This window comes from Coenobita brevimanus, chromosome 18 (assembly GCF_032717465.1).
Source record: "Coenobita brevimanus isolate Jiangsu-jjx chromosome 18, ASM3271746v2, whole genome shotgun sequence".
Classification (NCBI taxonomy): domain Eukaryota; kingdom Metazoa; phylum Arthropoda; class Malacostraca; order Decapoda; family Coenobitidae; genus Coenobita; species Coenobita brevimanus.
The window spans coordinates 18,518,283-18,540,192 of record NC_136971.1 but is presented as its reverse complement, the minus strand read 5'-3'; the positions used below and the strand labels follow the sequence as shown (position 1 = coordinate 18,540,192).

Here is a 21,910-nt window from a genome sequence, read left to right as displayed (position 1 = left end):
TTCGGAACAGCCCTGTGTATTTCTTCATTTCGAATGCTGCTGCGAATGTTCTGGTATTTTCTTGTTATTTCTCCACATCCGAATGACTCCTTAATTATCTTGCTGAGTATGATAATATTATTGCTCTAGGTCAGTATCTAATCATGAAGATAGTAAGAGGAGCAGATAGTGGCTGTGGAAAGAGATGTAATATGGCGTCGTGTTGAGCAGGGTGTGTTGGAGATGAGAGCAGTGAGTGAGAGGTGGTCAGGGTGGTGTCATACGGAGTTATTCTAGACAGCTTAAGGAGGCGTTCTAGCTCCCCTTTCTTCTCGATTTTCTTGGATATTAATACTTCATTTTTGTCTTATATGGTATTTCTGTCTTTTAATAACAAGATAAGTTACACTGAGAACAGAGAAAAACAAAAGGTTACGTGTCATATGCAAAAATGAAGTGATAATGAAGAGGTGTTAGAAAACCTCCTTAGCTCAAGAGAATACGGAGCTTAGGGGCGTGACAGGTGAGGTGGGAGAGGAGGGAGGGAAGGGGTGACAGGTGAGGGGAGAGAGGGAGAGGGCGACAGGTAAAGGGAGGGCTGGGAGAGGGGGATGAGAGGGGAGGGGCGCCGAGACTGAGACATCCCTGGGACGGATTTGGCCTCGCGCGTGGCTGGCTGGCTGGCAGGGGCGCGGCGTTGGCAGTGTGGCCCTTGCTAGTGTTCTCGCCGGTCGCTTTATGTCCTCGCCGTCATGTTCTCGTGGCTCAGCAAGGATGACAGTAAGAAGCGGCAACTGCAGATGTGTGAGACGGTACTGGAGGGGCTCAAAGTCGTCTACAAAAATAAGGTATTTCCCCTCGAGCGTCACTACCAGTTCGAGGATTTCCACTCACCTCCCCTGAACGACACGGACTTCGATGCTAAGCCGATGATTCTCCTGGTGGGGCAGTACTCCACGGGCAAGACTACCTTCATCAGATACATTTTGGAGAAGGATTTCCCAGGGATTCGCATCGGGCCTGAACCCACGACTGATAGTTTCGTGGTGGTGATGCACAATGAGCGGGAGGGCATCATACCTGGCAACGCGCTGGTGGTGGACCCCAAGAAGCCATTTCGGCCGCTAACCAAGTACGGCAACACTTTCCTGAACAGGTTCCAGTGCTCATATGTCAACTCCAACGTACTCAAGGGCCTCACAGTGGTCGACACTCCAGGAATACTATCCGGTGAGAAGCAGAGAGTTGACAGAGGGTATGATTTCCACTCGGTCTTGGAATGGTTCGCCGAAAGAGTGGACCGAATCATCCTACTTTTTGATGCCCACAAACTCGACATCTCGGACGAGTTTCGGTGCTTCCTAGAGCGACTGAGGGGCCAGCACGACAAAATACGAATCGTACTGAACAAGGCGGACATGATCGACCACCAGGCACTGATGCGGGTGTACGGGGCGCTCATGTGGTCGCTGGGCAAGATCCTCAACACGCCGGAGGTGGAGAGGGTCTACGTGGGCTCCTTCTGGAACCAGCCACTGCGCTACGACATCAACCGATCGTAAGTATTGACACCTGCTGTATGAATCCTGGAAATTCCCGTGTTTTTGGTAATTTCCCATAAAACATGCCCTTTGTTCCATATATTTACCCCATGCCTTGTAATTTAGCTGTTTTGGAAATGTACATTATATATCTCCATGCATGTTTGTTTCACGTGGCAGTGTGTAAATACTTGTACTTATGTTTTGACGCATTCTTGAATCTGCTACTGTATGTAGGTCTCTCTCTCTCTCTCTCTCTCTCTCTCTCTCTCTCTTACACACACACACACACACACACACACACACACACACACGCACGCGCGCAAAATACGGTACATAATATTTATATATACAGATAGGTAGATAGATAGACAGATGGATAGATAGATTGACATAGATAGATTAAATGAGATACATAGAATGATAGACGGATAGAGCCTCGTATCGGTGGGGGCTCATCTAGAAAGCCGCAGCTAACGGTGTAGTGCAACAGTGAGTCGACCAGCTACAGTGAGGTGTTCTAAGGTCAGTCTCCCGCGTGGGACTGTTTACTGCCACCAGACGGGGTGGCTTCAACTGTATGTTTGAGTTGTAGGCAAAATATACATCACTTCCCCACGGCGTTGCTTCCATGCTGGTCGCTGATTCTTATTATTTATCGTATTTGAGCTCTGCCTCCTGCTGCCTTGAACAACAGTAGCATTGTGAAGTATAGCGACTGACTAATATGGATTGTTTCAAAATAAACTCCACGTGTTTCCATTCCTGCGGCGACCCTCTTAAAACTTGGGTATTCGAGGAACGCCTTTGGGTCGCAATTCACCCTTTTACTGCGGTGACATATATTTCTCTTTTTTCATTCTCGCTGTCACCCTGCGATTATATTTAACTTTGAAGAGAGACATTTCAAACTGAAGAGGTGAGATCTACACTTGATTAATCCCTTCAATCCGATGACTTTTCTTTTTATCCTACCATTAGGCGATTTTCTTAAACACAGAGAGACTTTACAAACTGAACGGATTGAATGTAGCCTTCCGTAATCCCCTTAATATTAGAAAGCTTTCCTAAACTGAGTAAAGTAATCTGGTGGTGGCAATAATAAAATGTAAAAATCCGTTATCGAAGTGAAAGAATTAATCCCATTTCTACGAAGGTTCTCTACCAAGCTGAATTATAACGTGTGGAGATCGCTAGAAAAAGATCAGTAAAAGACGTCACCGGATTCAAGGGATTTACTGAGAAACAGCATGCAATATACTTCCCTAGGTAAGTCATACATATCCTTCCTGTGAGCGACATTACACTTATCTAAGGGTACAAAAGTTCGCCTAATATATCACCTCCGCCGCTTCTCACTTTCCTCTGCTGGCTAATATCCCCAGACTGAGAAAGGCATGGTAGGCTTTTCTGATCACGTGATTCTTTTGTCTTTTTTTCTTTTTTAATATGATGCGTCAGGGAGCCAAGTGATGGGCATGTCTTAAGTGTGAATTATACGCTGTAGAAGAGTATGCGAAATTTTACTTGTGGTGGTGCTGATACCTCACTAAAGTGTTATCAGATGCCCTGTTGTCAGATAACAGTATGATTCCAAGTCCCATTCACTTCTTCATGCGATTATATGTCTACGCACACACACACACACACACACACACACACACACACACTCGCTGGTGCAGTGGTAACATTCTCGCTTGCCAACTGGTGGACGGGAGTTCGCGCCTCGCTCAGGTTGCGAAAAGTTTCACTGACGAAGTGGGTGGTTACTGTCCCCCTTGGGCAAGGGGACGTGTGTGTGTGTGTGTGTGTGTGTGTGTGTGTGTGAAGGTCACAGCCATGCCCTTAGATCGGACTATATGAGCTCTCAGCTCCCTTCCGGGAGGGTAAAAGCTGACGATCACGACCATCATGTGATCCTGACCGACCCGGTGAATTACACACACACACACACACACACACACCGCTTGCTGGCTCGGTGGTAATGTTCTCGTTTGCTATCTGGTAGACGGGAGTTCGCGCCTCGCTTAGGTTGCGAAAAGTTTCACTGACGAAGTGGGTGGTTACTGTCCCCCTTGAGCAAGGGGATGGGTGTGTGCGTGTGTGCAGGTCACAGCCTTGCCCTTAGATCGGACTATATGAGCTCTCAGCTCCCTTCCGGGAGGGTAAAATCTGACGATCACGACCATCAAGTGATCCTGACCGACCCGGTGAATTACACACACACACACACACACACACACACACACACACACACACACACACACACACACACACACACACACATAATATAGACAGAAATAGATAGAGAGATAGATACACACACATACAGTATAGATAGATTGATAGATAGATAAAGATAGAGATGGAGACAGGTATGTAGATACATACATACATATATACAGTACATAGGAAGATAGTACTATAGTCAGATAGATATAGATATACGTACACATAGTACTCTGGCTCTCACCAGATTTTATTGCCTTTTAGGTTATAATGGACGTATGTCAGCCAAGTGGTTAATGAAGGCTGTTGCTAACACCTTCAGTTCGACAAAGCTCGTCCGAGCCTATTCAAGACGTCTGGAGATACCAAAAATAAACTAGAAAATACATCATCGTGTTGAACCGGTTAAACCAGAATCTTGGTTAACACGTTATTGTTGTGGGCCAAGGCTCATCTGAAATGCGAACCCGATGGAGTGCAGGCTTCAGTTGTCCTGCAGTCCATCCTCCGTCTCTCAAGGGATAGGGAGGGAAATGAAGGACGTTTGTATAACGGACATTGGAGCTCCTTATTTATCGTGCTGCTATGCACAATGGTTAACATACTCGTAGCTCAGATGCTAATATTTCCCTTCTCACTACATTATCTCTTTCCCTGCCATTGACATACTTAAGTGTTTTACTTAGTGAAACACTAGACTGTTTCGTTCACATGATGGATAACTTAATAGTCAGAGGGTTCAAAATTAACTCCATTAACTGTTATCAGTGTCAATATTTCCCTCAGTTCAATGAAATCATGCATGCATTGTGCGCTACGGAGTTGTGTCCTTGTCGTGGGAATTGTACTGTTGTCGGTCATAGCCGGAGATAACTTGTAGCCTACGTGGGGTGACATTTCTGTCTTAAACAGGCTCAGTAACACATCTTCCTTACCAGTTTATTTATGCAGATGACCGACTTATATTTTATTATTATTGTGTAGCCCATATCGATAATAAATATCAGGAAAAGTTATCAATGGTACAGAAGAGAGTGCTAGGGTGGAACTGGCAATATAAATCGCTCAGGAAGAGGCACAAGGAAGCCTTCTAAACTCACAAGCATACGGGTCCCGGGGTGGTATTTTCGTCGTCAGGAGCCTCCCATGCTCCTCTTCCTTACCAGTTTATTTCTGTATTGGCAAGTTTGTATTCTCTTACATGTGTCTGCATTACTGTGTCTGTATTACCAAGATTTTGTTACCATAGAAGATACTATTAACCCACATTACTAGGTGACGTATTATTTACTTTGTTATTGCCACCAACAGATGATTTTCCAAAGTTTTGGAGGGATCTTTTTGTTGTGAAGGGTTAGAAACTGTCTCCCCTAGCCTCTTCATATCTGCAGGTCTTCCCTAATCTGAGTACAATCGTCTGGTGACAACATGAATACCCCTGAGGAAGAGGTGCAACAAAGCCTGCTACCCTCACCAAAAGACTCCCTGGCCGTATTCCCGTAGACTAAGGAGGCTCTACAGCACCTCTCCCTTACTAGTTTACTTCTGTATATGCCACGTTAATAAAATTCTTGTATGTTGTTTCAGGAATATTTGTTGTTAAAGAAATTATATCAACAACATAACCTACAGATAATGAAAAGTGATAAAAAATAATAGTTAGGGAATAGGCTCTGTGGATTCTCTTCAGTCAACGAGAACACGACTGTCTTGGCGTGTGTACTGTACCACTTTATTCATCTAGATTTTGGTGGTCATCCATCCTCCGGCATTTACTTTATCTACAGAGTAAACCTTCTACTTTCACTACCGTATATTAAGTAGCTTTGGGGATATGATAGCATCCCTTACGTTACACTTTAGTATCCTTCTGTATGTTATTGAGGAAAATCAAGTGGATAGTAAAATGGTGTAAGTAGTATTGAAGAGATATTGTAACAGGCAAATCTATCGTACAAGAGATGCTAAGAAGGCTGCTAATCTGGCGGGAATGTGACCCCCTTGGCCTGTGTATTGTGCCACTTCATCCATCTAGGTTTGGTGACCCTTAATCCTTCAAGCAGTCACTCCACCTTGAAGGCCGACCCTCACCCTTCACTCTCCCCTTCAGTCCGATCTTTCTTATGTTTTTTTCTTGCTGCCTTCAGACGATTTTATTCAGCTTAGAAAAGACCTCTCGTAATGAAAGGATTGGCTATAGCTATTACCTCCAGCTCGAAAATTCTCTCCTCAGCTGAATAGAGTCGTCTGGGGGTAGCAAGAATATAACATAAAAGGCGTCGCTGTAGTAAAGGAGTTAACCATGTGGCGCTTATTACGTATTTATCGTGTTATGTATACTACTCCAAAACGAGTTTATATAGGATTACCTTTTTTTTTTTTTTTTTCTGAAATCACTAATTGTAGTCTTTCCTAACCCCTTGCTGTCTGAGAGGCCTTGAGCTGAATACAGTCGTAGCAGGAAGCCCAGTAAAAATTATGTCACCGCGCTGGAAGAGAGAATCGTCTGCATCCGGTGACGTCATTTATATTACATTCTTGCTGTATTTATATTACCTTCTTGCCGTACCCTGTCTACTCAGCTCTGATAGTTGGAGTCAAGAAACGTCTGAATTAAGGCTACTCATTGGCTAATGCAACACTGAGAATGATAAATCTACAGCTCTTCATATTTCAACACATATATTTATATTTGTAAATTGCTTACAGTATAAGCAGCCAATTATATGGAATAATTTCCGAAGCTAAAGAGGTCAAAGTTAACTTTAAAAGTTTACACTTATCAAAGAAAATTAAGATTGATTATAAAGTTTTATGAAACGATGAATGACGGTTGAAGTAAATGCAGGCGTGTAGTATAGTGCAACATGCGGACGTAGGTGTACACCGTGGGTGGATAACTATTTGACTGAACTGTGCAGCTGAGATGCATGGGCCGAGTAGGGTGTGTTTGAATCGCGGCTGCTGATTGGCCGCCGATGATTTACATCTACATCTCTTCGTATTTTAACACATACATATTTATATTTTTAAACTATCTCCAGTACAAGCTGCCAGATTAAGCATGGAATAATTTCCGAAGCTGAAGAGATCAAAATTAGCTTTAAAAGTTTACTGTTATCAAAGAAAATTAGTGTTGCTTATAAAGTCTCATAAAACGATGAGTGCCGTTTGAAATAAATTATCCACCCACGGTGTACATCTACGTCCGCATGTTGGATTACATCCACCCAAGGTGTGCACCCACGTCCGCATGTTGCTCTATAATATCCACCCACGGTTTACACCTACTTTCGCATTTTACACAACAATACATGCCTTCATTTATTTCAATGACATCATCGGTAGCCAATCAGCAGCCGCGTATCAAACACACCCTACTCGCCACATACATGTCAGCTGTACAGGTCAATCAGATAGACTATACAAACCTCACTCATCAGTTTATAAAACTATATAATCAACTTTAATTCTCTTTTACAACGGTAAACTTTTAAAGCTAATTTTGACCTCTTTAGCTTCGGAAATTATTAAACTGGCTGCTTATAACTGCCAGCAATTTATATATATATATATATATATATATATATATATATATATATATATATATGGTGAGTGGGGGCGCCCATCGTCCACCCAATTAGTGTAGTGGTACCCGGTTTTTAGGGTAGCTCTACATCGAGTGGCAAGCCAAATGATTTCCTGTAAACCAGGAAATCATTTACAAGCTGGGTGGTAACCTTATAACCAACCGACACCTGTTCCCTACGTGACAGCAAATGGGTTGGCGGATGGTTAGTGCCCCTCCCCGGAAAACAACTAACTGAAAATACGAACAAGAAGCCTCGGACCAGGACTGACCAAAAGATGACGACTAAGGACCGAACAAAGGACATGATACGGATGGCGACGTGGAATGTAAGGGGTGCAAATGATGTGGTGAGAGAGAGATTGTTCAGGTGCTTGAGGGTGCGAAAGTGGATGTATGTGGATTAACCGAAACTAAATGGAGAGGAGAGAGTGTGAGAGAATGGGAGGATGGATGGGGTGTGTGTGCAGGAGTAGGTGAGAATGAGAGGGCAAAAGAAGGAGTGTGCATTGTTGTGAGTAACAGATGGAAGGAGAATATAACAGAGTATGGATCAGTTGGCTCAAGGATTGTGTGGATAAGACTCAAAGTTGGATTACAAACGTGGGCGATTGTGTGCGTGTATGCGCCAACGCAAAATCGTGCAAGCAGAGTAAGAGAAGAGCTCTGGACAAATGTGGAAGTGTACATGGAAAAGTTTGAAAGGAATGAGAGAGTGTTTTTGATTGGTGATATGAATGGTAAAGTAGGGAATGTGAAGGTGGATGGAGTAGTTGGTGAGTGGGGTGTGCCTGCTGAGATGGATGAGAATGGCAGTGCTTTAGTGGACATTTGTGCCGGGAGGGGATTGGTGACAGCCGATATCGTCTTCAGGCACAAGATTATCCACAGGTATACATGGCGAGTTATGAGAAGGGTGGATGGTGAACTGATTGAAAGGAAGGTAATGATGGATTATGTGTGTGTGAATGAAAGGATGCGAAGATGTGTAATGGATGCAAGAGCATATAGAGGTTGGGGGAGTGGACTTTCTGACCACCGCCTGGTGGTGATCAGAATCAAGGTCCAAGTAAAATGAAAAAATAGAAGAAGACAAGGACGGGAGGAAGGAGTAGATGCAAGGAGAGTGGAAAGCTTACAAGAGGATGAGAAAAAGGCAGAATATAAGAAAGAAGTGAAGGAACGATTGGGTAAATATGAATTGGAGCAGATGGGGGACGTGGGAGGTATGTGCAAGACATTCACAGAAGAAATATGTGCAGCATGTGAGGTGGTATGTGGGGTGAAGAGAAGACGAAAGGGGATGCAAGGAACAGCATGGTGGAATGAAGAGGTGAGACAGGCTGTGGCACAAAAGATGAAAGCATATAATGAATGGATGAGAAATAGGGGCGTGGAAGAAGCTGAGAGACGGAAGAGAGAGTTATATGTAGAAAGGAAGAGAGAGGTAAAAAGATTAGAGAGAGTAAGAAGAAAGTGGATGAGGAATTTGGAAGGAATTTGAGTGTCAGATGGGAGGAATGTTAGAGACTGTTTTGGAAAGAGGTCAAGAGAGTCAGACAGGGTGGCAATGAAGTCAGTAGGGGAGTGAAAGATAAAAATGGTAGATTACTAGTTGAGAAGAGAAAAAAAAAGTGAGCAGATGGAGAGAACACTTTAATGAATTGTTGAACATAGAGAATGAAAGTAATGCGAGTATAAGTGGCCGAGAGAAGGAGGGAGGTGAAAAGACAGGATGAAATGAGTAGGATGGAAGCTGTGGAAGCAATTAAGAAAGTCAAAATGGGGAAAGCCCCAGGAATTGATGGAGTGTGTGGTGAAATGCTGAAGCATGGGGGAGAGATAGTAGTAGAATGGATGTGGAAGATGTGCAGATTGGCCTGGGAGGAAGGCAGAGTCCCGGAGGTTTGGAAGTCAGGAATAATTATTCCCTTTTACAAAGGGAAAGGGAGAAAATAAGTGTGTGGTAATCGAAGGGGCATTTGTCTTCTTGGTATAATAGGAAAAGTATACGGTAGGATACTTATTGACAGAGTTAGGGAAATAACAGAGGAATTAGTTGTAGAAGAACGGGGAGGCTTTAGGAAGGGAAGAGGTTGTGTAGATCAGATATTCATTCTTAGATCTTTAGTGGAAAAGTTTCTAGAGAAGGGAAAGAAGTTGCATGCGGCCTTCGTGGATTTGGAGAAAGCATATGACAGGGTGGACAGACAAGGACTGTGGAAAGTATTAAGAATATATGGAGTAGATGGGAAGTTGTTGAATGCTGTGAAGAGTGTGTATGAGTGTGCTAAGGCTGCAGTGCGTGTGGATATGAACTGAGCGAATTTTTCTATCTGAAGGTTGGGTTGAAACAAGGATGTGTCATGTTTCCATGGTTGTTCAATCTGTATATGGATGGGGTTATAAAAGAGATACAAGGTAGGGCAGTGGATGTTGGAGTGGCCCTAAAGAGAGAGGGCAGTATTTGGACACTCCCTGTACTGTTGTTTGCAGATGATGCTGTGTTGTTAAGTGAAGACGAAGGGGAGATGCAAGGCTTGGTGGATGAGTTTGGCAAAGTGTGTAAGACAAGGAATCTAAAGGTGAATGTAGGGAAGAGTAAAGTGATGGTCTTTGAGAGAGGTGAAGTCAGTGAATGTACAGTGAGGTTGGATGGTGCGGAAATAGAAAATGTGAGTACGTTTAAGTACTTGGGTAATGTGATGAGTAAGGATGGAAGTTTGGAGGGTGAAGTGCTTGAAAGGGTACAACAGGGAAGAAAGGTTGCTGGTTCCTTGAAGGCGGTGATAAGAAACAGGGAAGTGAGCATGGAAGTGAAAAAGTTATTACATGACAGTATTGTGATACCAACTCTAACGTATGGAGGTGAAACTTGGACGTTGTTCGAGGGACACAAATCAAGAGTAAGAGCAGTGGAAATGAGTTATTTGAAAGGAGCCTGTGGAGTCATATGGAGAGACAGACTGACAAATGAGGATGTGAAGGAGCGTTGTGGTGTGGATGTGGATGTGATAGAAGTGTTAGGAGAAACACGCTGAGGTGGTTTGGCCATGTGGAGAGGATGGAGAATGAGAGACTGACAAGGAGAGTGTATGTGAGTGAGGTGGAGGGGGAGAGAGGGAGAGGAAGGCCAAGGATGAGATGGAGGGATGGAGTGGAGAGGTACATGAGAGAGGGTGTGTGTGAAGTGGGAGCGGGACAGTGAAACAGTGTGGGACAGGGCGACATAGAGGCGATTTGTTTGTGGCCACCCCGTATGGGATTAAGGCGTCTGGCTATATATATATATATATATATATATATATATATATATATATATATATATATATATATATATATATATATATATATATATATTGCCAGACGCCATAATCTCGTATGGGGTGGCCATTTGACTTTGAGTTATTTATTTTAGGGGGAGGGGCACTAACCCTCCACCAACCCACTTTTGTTGACACGTAGGGAGCACGTATGGTTTGGTTATATGGTTACCACCCAGCGATGTAAATGGTTTCTTAGCTTACAGGAAACCATTTGGCTTGTCACTCAATGTAAAGTCACCTGTAAAGGAAAGAAAAGCAATAAGAAGTGACAGGAAAAATGGAAGAAATAGGAAAAGAGGAGGGCAGGCACAGAAAAAGAATGATAAAGGCTAAGGAGGAAGTAGGCAGCACTACATCAAGTGAGTGGATGATGGTCGCCACGACCTACGACTAATATATATATATATATATATATATATATATATGTGTGTGTGTGTGTGTGTGTGTGTGTGTGTGTGTGTGTTAAAATACGAGCTATAGATTTACCACGCTCCTTAGTGAGCAGCCTTAATTCAAACGCTTCTTGGCTCCAGCTATCACAGCTGAGTGCACGGGGTTTAGTCATGAGTAAGTGCGATGGAAAAGATGTAGAGTTGTAGCATTTCTTTATTTTTCCATTATCTTATTCCGCGAAATAAACCACAAAAGGATGAAAATCTTGGCCACGTTAAGATGAAAGAACTACAGTAAGGCGTATTTGCGTCAATTTAGGAGGCTTTCTTGTTCATTTTTCCTACAACGTTATACCTGTATCTGGAGAGTTGATAGGTTTTTGTACATTGTTAATGGGATATGACTAGCACGACGATATACAGTATTTAATGGGCTGTTTATGGATGGAGTCTGTAGCTGGTACATGATTTGTGTGTATGTGTGTGTGTGTGTGTGTGTGTGTGTGTGTGTGTGTGTGTGTGTGTGTGTGTGTGTGTGTGTGTGTGTGTGTGTGTGTGTGTGTTCTTACCTACCTAATTGTTCTTACCTAATTGTATCTTTACAGGAATGAGTCAAGCTCGTACTGTCCCGTGTCTTAAACCATATTTGTCGTACATATCCTTAAATTTGTGAATTGTTTTGACACACACTATTTCATTCGGTAATGCATTCCAATAAATCAATTGCTCTGTTTGGGAAACTGAATTTCCTTACGTCTTTATCACCTCTCTTCTTATGCAGTTTTTTGCAGTGTCCTCTTGCTGATGCTTCTCCATATGTTAAGTAATCATTTATGTCTATTTTCTCCTTCCCTGATATGCATTTATATAGCATTATCATGTCACATCTTTTCCTTCTCTCCTGTAGTGTTGGTAGATTCAGTTTATTTAGTCTTTCTTCGTAGCTTAGATCCCTTAAGCTTGGTATCCATCTTGTAGCGGCCCTTTGAACTTTTTCAATCTTGTCTATGTGTTTTTTTAGATGAGGACTCCAGACTACTGATGCATACTCCAGGGTTGGCCTGATGAATGATGTTATTATCCTTCTTAGCATGTCTTCATTTATGTATGTGAATGCTATTCTCATATTTGCAACCAGTGTATACAAGTTCCGTACCTTCTCACTGATGTGGTCAGCCGGAGATAGTCCGTTATTGATAATCACACCTAGGTTCTTCTCTCTTTCTGATGTGTGTAGGGTTTTATTTCCTAACGTATAATCCCAATCAAGTTTTTTTCCACTTTTACCAAACTTAATTACATGACGCTTGATCACATTGAATTCCATTTGCCATGTACTACTCCATTCATGAAGTTTAATTCTTCTTGTAGCTCTTTACAAGAGTCTGTGTTAGTAATTCTCCTTTGTATTTTTGCATCATCTGCAAACATATTTAGATAGCTTTCATTTCCAGTGTTACTGTCTATATCATTTATATACACTAAAATCATCATTGGTGCCAGCACTGAACCCTGTGGTACTCCACTAGTCACTTCTTTCCATGATGAGTAGTTTCCTCTTAGTACTGTTCTCATTTCCCTTTTTATGAGAAAATCTTGCATCCAACAAAACAGTTAGCCTCGAATTCCTCCTTGATGGTACAGTTTCCATAAAAGTCTTTGGTGTCGTACTGTGTCAAATGCTTTCTTGAAATCTAAATAGATACTGTCCACCCATCCTTCTCTTTCCTGTATTGTGTTTGTTACTCTGTCATAGTAGCTCAACAGATTAGTAACACATGATATTCCATTTCTGAAACCAAACTGTCTTTCTGTTATCATATTGTGTTCTTCTAGATGATTTACCCAAGCTTTTCTTATAAGCTTTTCTAATACCTTGTATAAAACACTGGTCAGTGATACTGGTCGGTAGTTGAGTGGATTTTGTCTATTCCCTTTCTTAAATAAGAGGACAATATTTGCTTTCTTCCAGATATCAGGTAGTGTACCTTGACTTAAGGATTTCTTGAAAATTAAAAATAATGGTTTACTTAACTCCTTTGCCATTCTCGTAGTACCCAACGTGATTTTTCATCAGGACCACTTGCTTTTCCTCCGTCTAATTTACTTAACTCCTCCTGTATTACTTTTTCTGATATTTGTATATCTGGGAGTATGTGTGGGCATGCATGTTCCACATAGTCAACCTCAAAATTTTTTTCTTCTGTAAAAACTGATTGGAAATTCTTATTTAGTGCTTCACAAATATCTTTCTCTTGTGAATAGGTGATTCTCTCGTCCGTAATGGATTGTATTTTATCTTTTGCTTTGGTTTTGCTTCTGATGTAGCTGTAAAATAGGTTCGGTTGATCACTACTTTTATTTATGATATCCTCCTCAAACTGTTTTTGGGCTTCCCTCCTTGTTCTTGTATAATCGTTTTTTGCCTGTTTGTAATTATTATACGCCCTTTCACTATTGTGTCTTCTGTATCTATTCCACAACAAATCTCTTCTTTCTTTTGATTTTTTACATTCTGTATTGAACCATTTCTGTATTTTCTTATCTGCTTCTTTGTGCTGTGGGATGTACTTCTGGACTCCTATTTCATAAAATTCACGGAATTTTTTATATACAGCATTTAAATCTTGTCCTCTAAGCTCATTTTCCCAATCAACTTCTAAGAAATAATTCTTTAGGTCATGATAATTTCCCTTTTTATAGTTTAGACTCTTTTTGTAGCTTTCATTGCTGTTAACTATGTCATAAGCTATCCTGAAGTTGCAATTTAGTACTGCATGATCGCTTTTGCCGAATGGAAGGTGATATATTAAACTGTCAATATCATTTTCTTGCCTAGTAAATATGAGATCTAGCATTGAAGGTACATCGAGTCCTCTTTTTCTGGTGGTTTCCCTCACATGTTGCGTTAGGAAAAACTCTTGCACGAGATCCAGGAGATTTTGGTCCCAACAGCTTTCTTGGCTAATTATATCTAGAGTATTCCAATTTATATTTGTATTAAAATCTCCAGTTAGTATAATTCTTTCCGATTTCTCTTCCATTTTATGTAGTAATGCTCTTAAACTCTGAATTGTACTCTCTGCCAGGTCCTCATATTCGTCTCTTTCCCATGTGTTTGATCTGGGTGGCATGTACAAATTGGCTACAATTACTTTCCCTTCAGATGTGTTGATCTCTATTGCAATCAGCTCTACTTGTGAGGGTATATCTAGTTTTATTTCATTGACGTTTAGATTTTTCTTAGTTAATATTATAATTCCTCCTCCTTTTTTTAAGTTTCTATCTCTTCTCCATATATTATATTCCTCTAAGTTTAGTATGTCATTGGATATCCTTGGTGTTAATTTTGTTTCAGTTAGGCATATTATATGTGGTTCATTTTCTCTGACATAATCATTCATCTCTAATAATTTAGATACCATTCCATCCACATTTGAGTACATCAACTTAATCATCTTGTTTATATACTTGTCATGACATGGTTCTACTACCTTCCTCCTTTTTATTCCCTCCTGGTTATGTACCACTTTCGTACCTGCAATCCTATTACTTTGTAAAAAAAAAAAAAAAATGTGTTCTCCTCCTCTGATCTTCCCTCATTTTTTGTTTTTGCTTCCTCCCTCTTCTCTTTCAGTAATTCCAGTTCCTCTTGTGTTAGGCATCTTTTTATCCATACATTTTTGAACTCCTCTTTTTCCATAAGATTCTTTGCATTTTTTAGTATCTCCTCCACAGTGTTTACACTCTGGAAAGTCACCTTTAGAGGTCTTGACTTGCTTTTCTCGTATTTCCCTAACCTTTTGTGTTCCTCTATATCTTTACTACAGATTTCCTCTGATACTTCTTTCAGTAAGCTCATTACATTTGCCATCTCCTTTTTGTCTCTTGTGATCTTGTTTTTTACTTCTTCCTCTTCTATACCAGTGATTACTATAGATTTGTTGATATCTACTGAATCTCTGACTAACTTTGGGTTGTTTTGGATTATTCTTTTCACTTCCTTTTCAATGCTTTTTTCTTCCACCCTTGTTTCTTTCTTTACTTTCACCATTTCAGCATACGTGGTTTCCACATCATTTTTGTAGCTTTGCACAACTTCATTCACCTGTGTTATCTTCTCAGTATCACTGCTCTGGTCTATCAGACTGCTTACTTGCCGAATTGTCTCCGTATCATTTTTGAACGCCTCCATAATACTCTCGTGATTGACTACTGTACTTGCCATTTCACTCATTTTCCTCCTAAGTGTACTCAATTCCACTGTTAATTCACTGATGGTTGTGTCTTTCTTGTTGACCTCCCTTCCTAGTTTTTCTAGTTCTTCCTTTTGCAAGTGCATCTGCTTCTTTATTTCATCAATTTCATTTTTGAAAGCCTTCTCCAGTTTGTGTACACGTTCAACCAGTCTATTGTGAGTCTCCATTTCAACCAGTTCTTGGTAGAAATCATCATCTTGCTTTCTACCTTTATCCCTTTTCTTTCCAAATTTGCTTTACTAAAGTATGTGTCCATTTTGCAATACTAAAAGCACGGAGTACTTACATTCCCTGGGGCCATTGTACTGTAGTCTAAACAAACATCAGCTGACTGAGCGCATTCTTTCGCCACTCGGTTCTCTTTTCTGTTTAAACAAGACTTGTTTAAACTTTTTTTTTTTTTTTTTTTAATAATAAAAAACCATTTAGTCTAACCTGGTACAGAGCTTGACTCATATAAAGATACTAATTTAGGTAATGCCACTGGCCGTGCTGGCTCGGTATGGAGCGCTGTCGGCGAACGTCTGCACTCCTTGGTGTCTCCCGTGTGTGTGTGTGTGTGTGTGTAATCTGTAGCAAATACGTTAATACTTTTTTTAATGTAAAACATAAACAAGAAAATAATAAGGAGTGATAAGCAAAATGTATGGCTATGAGAAAGGTGCAATAAAGCCTAATAAGCTGACGAGGATAGAGCCACACTCCTGCAGTCTCCGATGACAGTATTATTTATTTTTTGCACCTCTAGACAGTTTATTTCTGGTCTGAAGAGATTTATGAGGACTGGAGAAGTAACACATAGCCTTCATTAACCCCTTCAGTACAAGAGGCCGATCTGAGTTGAGGAAAATCGTCTGTAGATAGCAAAAATAAGATGAAAGAAAAAAAAAAAAGCGACATCGGATTAATAGGGCAAAACTTCGTACTCCTGTGTCGTCGTGCAGTCGTCTCTGGATCGTATACTCGTTGGCTTGGGAGATTTCGGCATACCTCTTCCTCAGCGATTTATTTCGGCATACTGCACCCCAGAATCCCTTTTTATGTTGATGATGGAAAGTTTGTAGACACTAAGGAGACGTAAATAGCAGGCGAGAGAATATCAGTACGTAATATGCAAAATAGACTGCTAAGGAAGGCGTGTTAAAAAGGCCCCGAAAATAACGAGAAAACGAGGCAGCCCGCACTGTCTTGAAAAATTAAATACTTGTACTTGTGCCATCATGGAGTCGTCTTCCCCACACCCGTATACTTAAAACTGAGTACGCTAAGGTGTAAACAAGCCCCTGATTATTATATATATATATATATATATATATATATATATATATATATATATATATATATATATATATATTGTCATTTTTGGAGCTCCTGTAACTGACGGATGTGATTAGCCTGCATCCCATATTAGAGAGTGTATTCAGCAACGATCCAGAAAGACTAGACCCATCCCTTCATCACCACAATTAACATGCCTCAGATGCTGTCAAAAACTGGGGGATCGTCCATATCTTTGCATTCTCAGTTTTATTGACATATATCCTGCCCCTCTCAGGGATGTATTCTAACTGGTTTTGGAGACTTTGTAGTACTTACTCTGTGATCTATTCTGTACCTCACAGCTCCATATCCTCTTGTATGTTACTGATGCAAACGTTGTCGAAATTAAAACTACGATATAGATACCGTAAAAGAAAACACCACAATGTATTAGAAAACATAAATCGCTAAGAAAAATGAACTCTGAAGTCTACAGTACCACTTACAATACGGCGCTACGATGTAAACTTGGCAACATACTGTAATATGGCACTGGGACGGCATCAGTGTGTAGCAGTCTAGCATTTAGTACCCTTGGCGACCTTGGCTCAATTACATGTTTGTTGGTGGCACTGACATGAACAAACAAAGATTTAAAATGTTAGTTGAAATGACATGTAACTGTGTTGCAAGAACGTTAGAAACTGGAGCTAGACCTCCACTTCATAGATACCGTCAAAGATTTGTGTGTGGAAGTCTCCGGGTCACTTAATTGTTATCGGCTGTAATTTTGTTTGTTCGTATTTTTGCAGTAGTCTCTCTCTCTCTCTCTCTCTCTCTCTCTCTCTCTCTCTCTCTCTCTCTCTCTCTCTCTCTCTCTTGTGTAAGCGTTTGTCTTCACCCATACAGTTGAGGTGGTGCATAAGTTTGTCCTGTGGGGTATGAGAGAGAGAGGGGGGGGGGAGAGAATGTATGCGTAGTGTAGATGAGATGATGCTATGTTTATCCACTGGAGTATGAGAGAGAGAGAGAGAGAGAGAGAGAGAGAGAGAGAGAGAGACTACTGCAAAAATACGAGCAAACAAAATTACGGCCAATAAGAATTAAGTAACCCGGACTCTTTATTATCAATCAAATTTCTCCATATCCTTTTATACACGCAACCCCTTGTGCACTTCAAATTCCTGTCCACACTATAGTCGATTTATTTTCACTTGAGCCACTCCCACAGCTTGATACTAAGTTGTGGTTGCATGAAATTTTATGAGTGTTAGTTATGGGGTAAGAATTAGGCACCATTCTTACCAGTTTGGACATATGGAGAGGATGGAGAGAGATCTACTAATGAGGAAAGTGTATGTGAGTGAGGTGGAGGGGAGAAGAGGTAGGGGGAGGCCAAGGTTGAGCTGGAGGGATGGAGGCTTCTGGCAATAGATAGATAGATAGATAGCATACCAGTTCAATCGGCCCCAGTCTGGTAACACTTGTCCATCAACTGAACTGAAAGAGTAATGAGATGCTAGTCAAGTTAATGTACACGCGCCATAATTACAGACCACACCGTCAAACTACCTGTCATAACTCTTCAGATTCACACTTTAGCAAGGTGACTTTTGTTTTTTCAAATCTTATTCTAGCCACATCCAGACGATTTTATGAAGTTGTTAGTGGACCCCTAGCGAATGAAGGCTATATCTTACATCTCTAGTTCTCAAAGACTCAAAAACTGAAAACTCACGACTGGGTTAGCGACAAAAAAGCTGAATTGCATCACACGGTTCTTATGTGGCCTTAGGTTAACACTCCCAGGCTCTTGCGATACACTCCTATCTGAATATAATCGTTTGATGTTAACTGGAATACAATGCTAGAGCTGTCTCCACAGTGAGAGGGTTAATGTTATTTTTGCAATGCAAGGAAGAAGGAATCAAATGCAGGAAGCCCGCAAAATTGTTCCCTCTAAGAAAAAAAAAAAAAAAAAAGGTTAACAGAGAGCCAAGTTTAAGAACCGTTCGACTAACAATCACAAACTCATATAACTCACCCTCAGCTGAATGAAATTGTCTGGGGTTAGCTGGAAGCGACTTATACTGAACATCACACATCAAAATCATTTCTCTCTCTCTCTCTCTCTCTCTCTCTCTCTCTCTCTCTCTCTCTCTCTCTCTCTCTCTCTCTCTCTCTCTCTCTCTCTCCCTCTCTCTCTCTCTCTCTCTCTCACACACACACACACACGCACACCATGATACCTCTCTCTCTCATAGCCTACACACACACACACACACACACACACACCGCTCGCTGGTGCAGTGATAACGTTCTCGCTTGCCAACTGGTGACGGGAGTTCGCGCCTCGCTCAGGTTGCGAAAGTTTCACTGACGAAGTGGGTGGCTACTGTTCCCCTTGAGCAAGGGGACGGGTGTGTGCGTGTGTGAAGGTCGCAGCCTTGCCCTTAGATCGGACACTATGAGCTCCCAGCTCCCTTCCGGGAGGGTAAAAGCTGACCATCACGACCATCAAGTGATCCTGACCGACCCGGTGAATTACACACACCATGATACCTCTCTCTCTCTCTCTCTCTCTCTCTCTCTCATAGCCTACACACACACACACACACACACACACACGACAATGTTAAGGTGGAAAATACAAACTAGATCGCTGAGAAAAAAGCATTACGAACTCCCTTTGCCATTTAGAATTTGAATCTTTGCACTGTCCACGGTTTTAAATTTCCAAGAGCATTTCCTCATGACACTGACTTAACGCTGTATTGTGGCCAGCATGGGAGGTTTCGTACCAATATTTCCTAAGTGATTTATTTTACATGTTACCTAAACTCCGTCTTGTATTTTTATTTTACCATTTTGATATCAACTCAAATTGCATCAGTTACGTACAAGAGGATGTTTATATGTAAAGTGCAGAATAAGTCGTTATAGAGGCGTTGCTGCGAAACCTCCAAAGCCTGTTAGAATAGGATGGTAAATATCCTTTCGCGGCACACCCAGTCAGATCACACTCGTCACCTTCTCGACTCTGTTTATGTGAGGAAGGTGCCACTCTTTGCCTCCTTCCTGCTTTGCTGTTCTTTATTCTCAGTGGACATACAACCTCCCTAAGATTAAGTTATATATGATTTTTTTTTCTTTTTTATGCAAGAAAGAAGGAACCAAAGGCCAGGAGCTCGCAAAATTGTTACCTTATTTAGTACACAGACACGTAACAGCCAAATTAAAGTGAACATTAAAATGACATATCCCCTCCCCTCCCCTCAAAAAAAAAATAATAATAATAATAATAATAATAATAATAATCGTTAACTTACTGGGGCTTGTTAATCGGAAAAAAAAAAAAAAAATCAGGAACTTTTATAAATACGATACCAGGGACGTGAATCAGTCTTGTATTAAGTCCCATCTTGCTAAGATATGTGTTTACAGAAAGACACATGGTAAAATGCTGCATTCCCATTGTTCTCTCTGCAAAAGCAAACATCGTATATACCGTGCAGGACCAGTTATGTGGAACTGCATAACATATCACCTTCATACTAATAACAGGCAATTAAACATAAAATTATGAGTGGGTTCTTAAACATTAATTAAGAAATACATTGTACAGTATATAAGTTTGTTTCATAAATTAATAATTTTATATTGTCAGAGACAGAAGAACCAAGTTATTTTTTAAGCTTATTAGGTTTGTAAAAGAGCCATCGGCTCAACAAACCTGGCCAGTATAGCTTCTTCAGTGCATGTACAATATATGTCTGTATGGTACTCTGGCAAATAAAAAACTGACGTTGAAATTGACTTTGGTTACTAAAGGCGGTTGATTGTAAGTTTGTTATAGTGTCTTTATTTTCTGAGTCACTTCCACAACTGAAATACTGTCATGGCTGTGTGAAATTTGATGCACCTTTGTTAGGAGGGAGGTTGGAATGAGTCTTCTTGTCTACTTGTCAAATCAACCCTCCAGTCTGACTACATCTGGCCATCGACTGAGCTGGAAGGGGTTAGGAAACTTTGTCAGGTTCAGAAAAATGCACTCTAGTCAAATCAGCCCTCGAATCTGACTACATCTGGCCATCAACTGAGCTGGAAGGGGTTAGGGACGATCGCCAGGTTAGAACAAACGCGCTATACAATGGTGAATCCGGGCCAAGAGCAGTATATCAAGACTTCCTTATCTCCTTGTTCCTATCTGTAAACACCATCTTCCACTCCTTATCACTCCACACTTATCTGCCATCGTCACATTTACCTCAGGCATATCTTCACTCTCTTCACTTCCCCCCCTCCCTCCCCCCCCTCTGTCTGTCTGTCTGTCTGTCTGTCTGTCTCTCTCTCTCTCTCTCTCTCTCTCTCTCTCTCTCTCTCTCTCTCTCTCTCTCTCTCTCGTATCCCGCAGTTTGTTTTTCTCGTCTGCCTTCCCTCCTTCCGTTCTCCCATCCTCTGATCAGTTCTTATTTTTTCTTTCTACTTCTAGTCTTGCTTTATTATCTGCTGCATTTCTTTTCCACCGTGCTTTCTCGTCTGCATTATATTCTAACGCTGTCTAGGTCGGGGCAACTCTAGAACACCCTTCCAGCTAGCCCAAGACTTATGTTCAGCTGAGAGTGAGAAACAGAAGCCTGGGTTTAAATATTTGCACCAATAATTCAGAAACAGATGTAGTATTTATTCTGGGCAACCTCATACGAACCTGAATGTCTTGCTTTCTGCCATTCTCTCAAAATTTCTTTACTGTATTCTCTACCAGGTCATCTTCATTATTTCTTTATTTCGCCTCCCTCTCTTTATTTTTCCTCTTTCCTCTTCCCCAACCTGTACCTCTCATCGCCTTTCTCATTTTCTCTTTTGTGTGTTTTTCTCATTTTTGTATATTTCCTTCCTCTCTAGCTTTTCGTCCTTCTAATATTTATCTTGCCTCCCTAAGGCGAGGTGGATGCATGGAGTCACGTATCGTAGTCAAGGTTATGCTTTGTTTTAACTCGTGTGTGTGTGTGTGTGTGTGTGTGTGTGTGTGTGTGTGTGTGAGAGAGAGAGAGAGAGAGAGAGAGAGAGAGAGAGAGAGAGAGAGAGAAAGACTATGTGCAGTGTGGTTGAGGTGACAGAATGCATTGTGTAGTGTGCTTGAGATGACGCTATGATTATCTTTTGAGGGAGAGAGAGAGAGAGAGAGAGAGAGAGAGAGAGAGAGAGGAGTTTAAAAAAGCAAAGCAATACTGAAGTACTGCAGGAGAGAGAGAGAGAGAGAGAGAGAGAGAGAGAGAGAGAGAGAGAGAGAGAGAGAGAGAGAGAGAGAGGGGAGTTTAAAGAAGGAAAGCAA

At 41.3% G+C, this 21,910-nt stretch overlaps 1 protein-coding gene across 1 annotated transcript in view; it reads left to right on the top strand.

The window, feature by feature from the left end:
• The first annotated feature begins 731 nt into the window (after window positions 1–731).
• LOC145391506 (EH domain-containing protein 3-like) overlaps window positions 732–21,910 on the top strand; it is a 176,617-nt gene continuing 155,438 nt past the window's right edge. Inside the window, exon 1 of the mRNA XM_080266133.1 lies at window positions 732–1,537. Within this exon, the coding sequence (XP_080122259.1) occupies window positions 732–1,537 (806 nt within the window). The remainder of the gene's footprint in view (window positions 1,538–21,910) is intronic.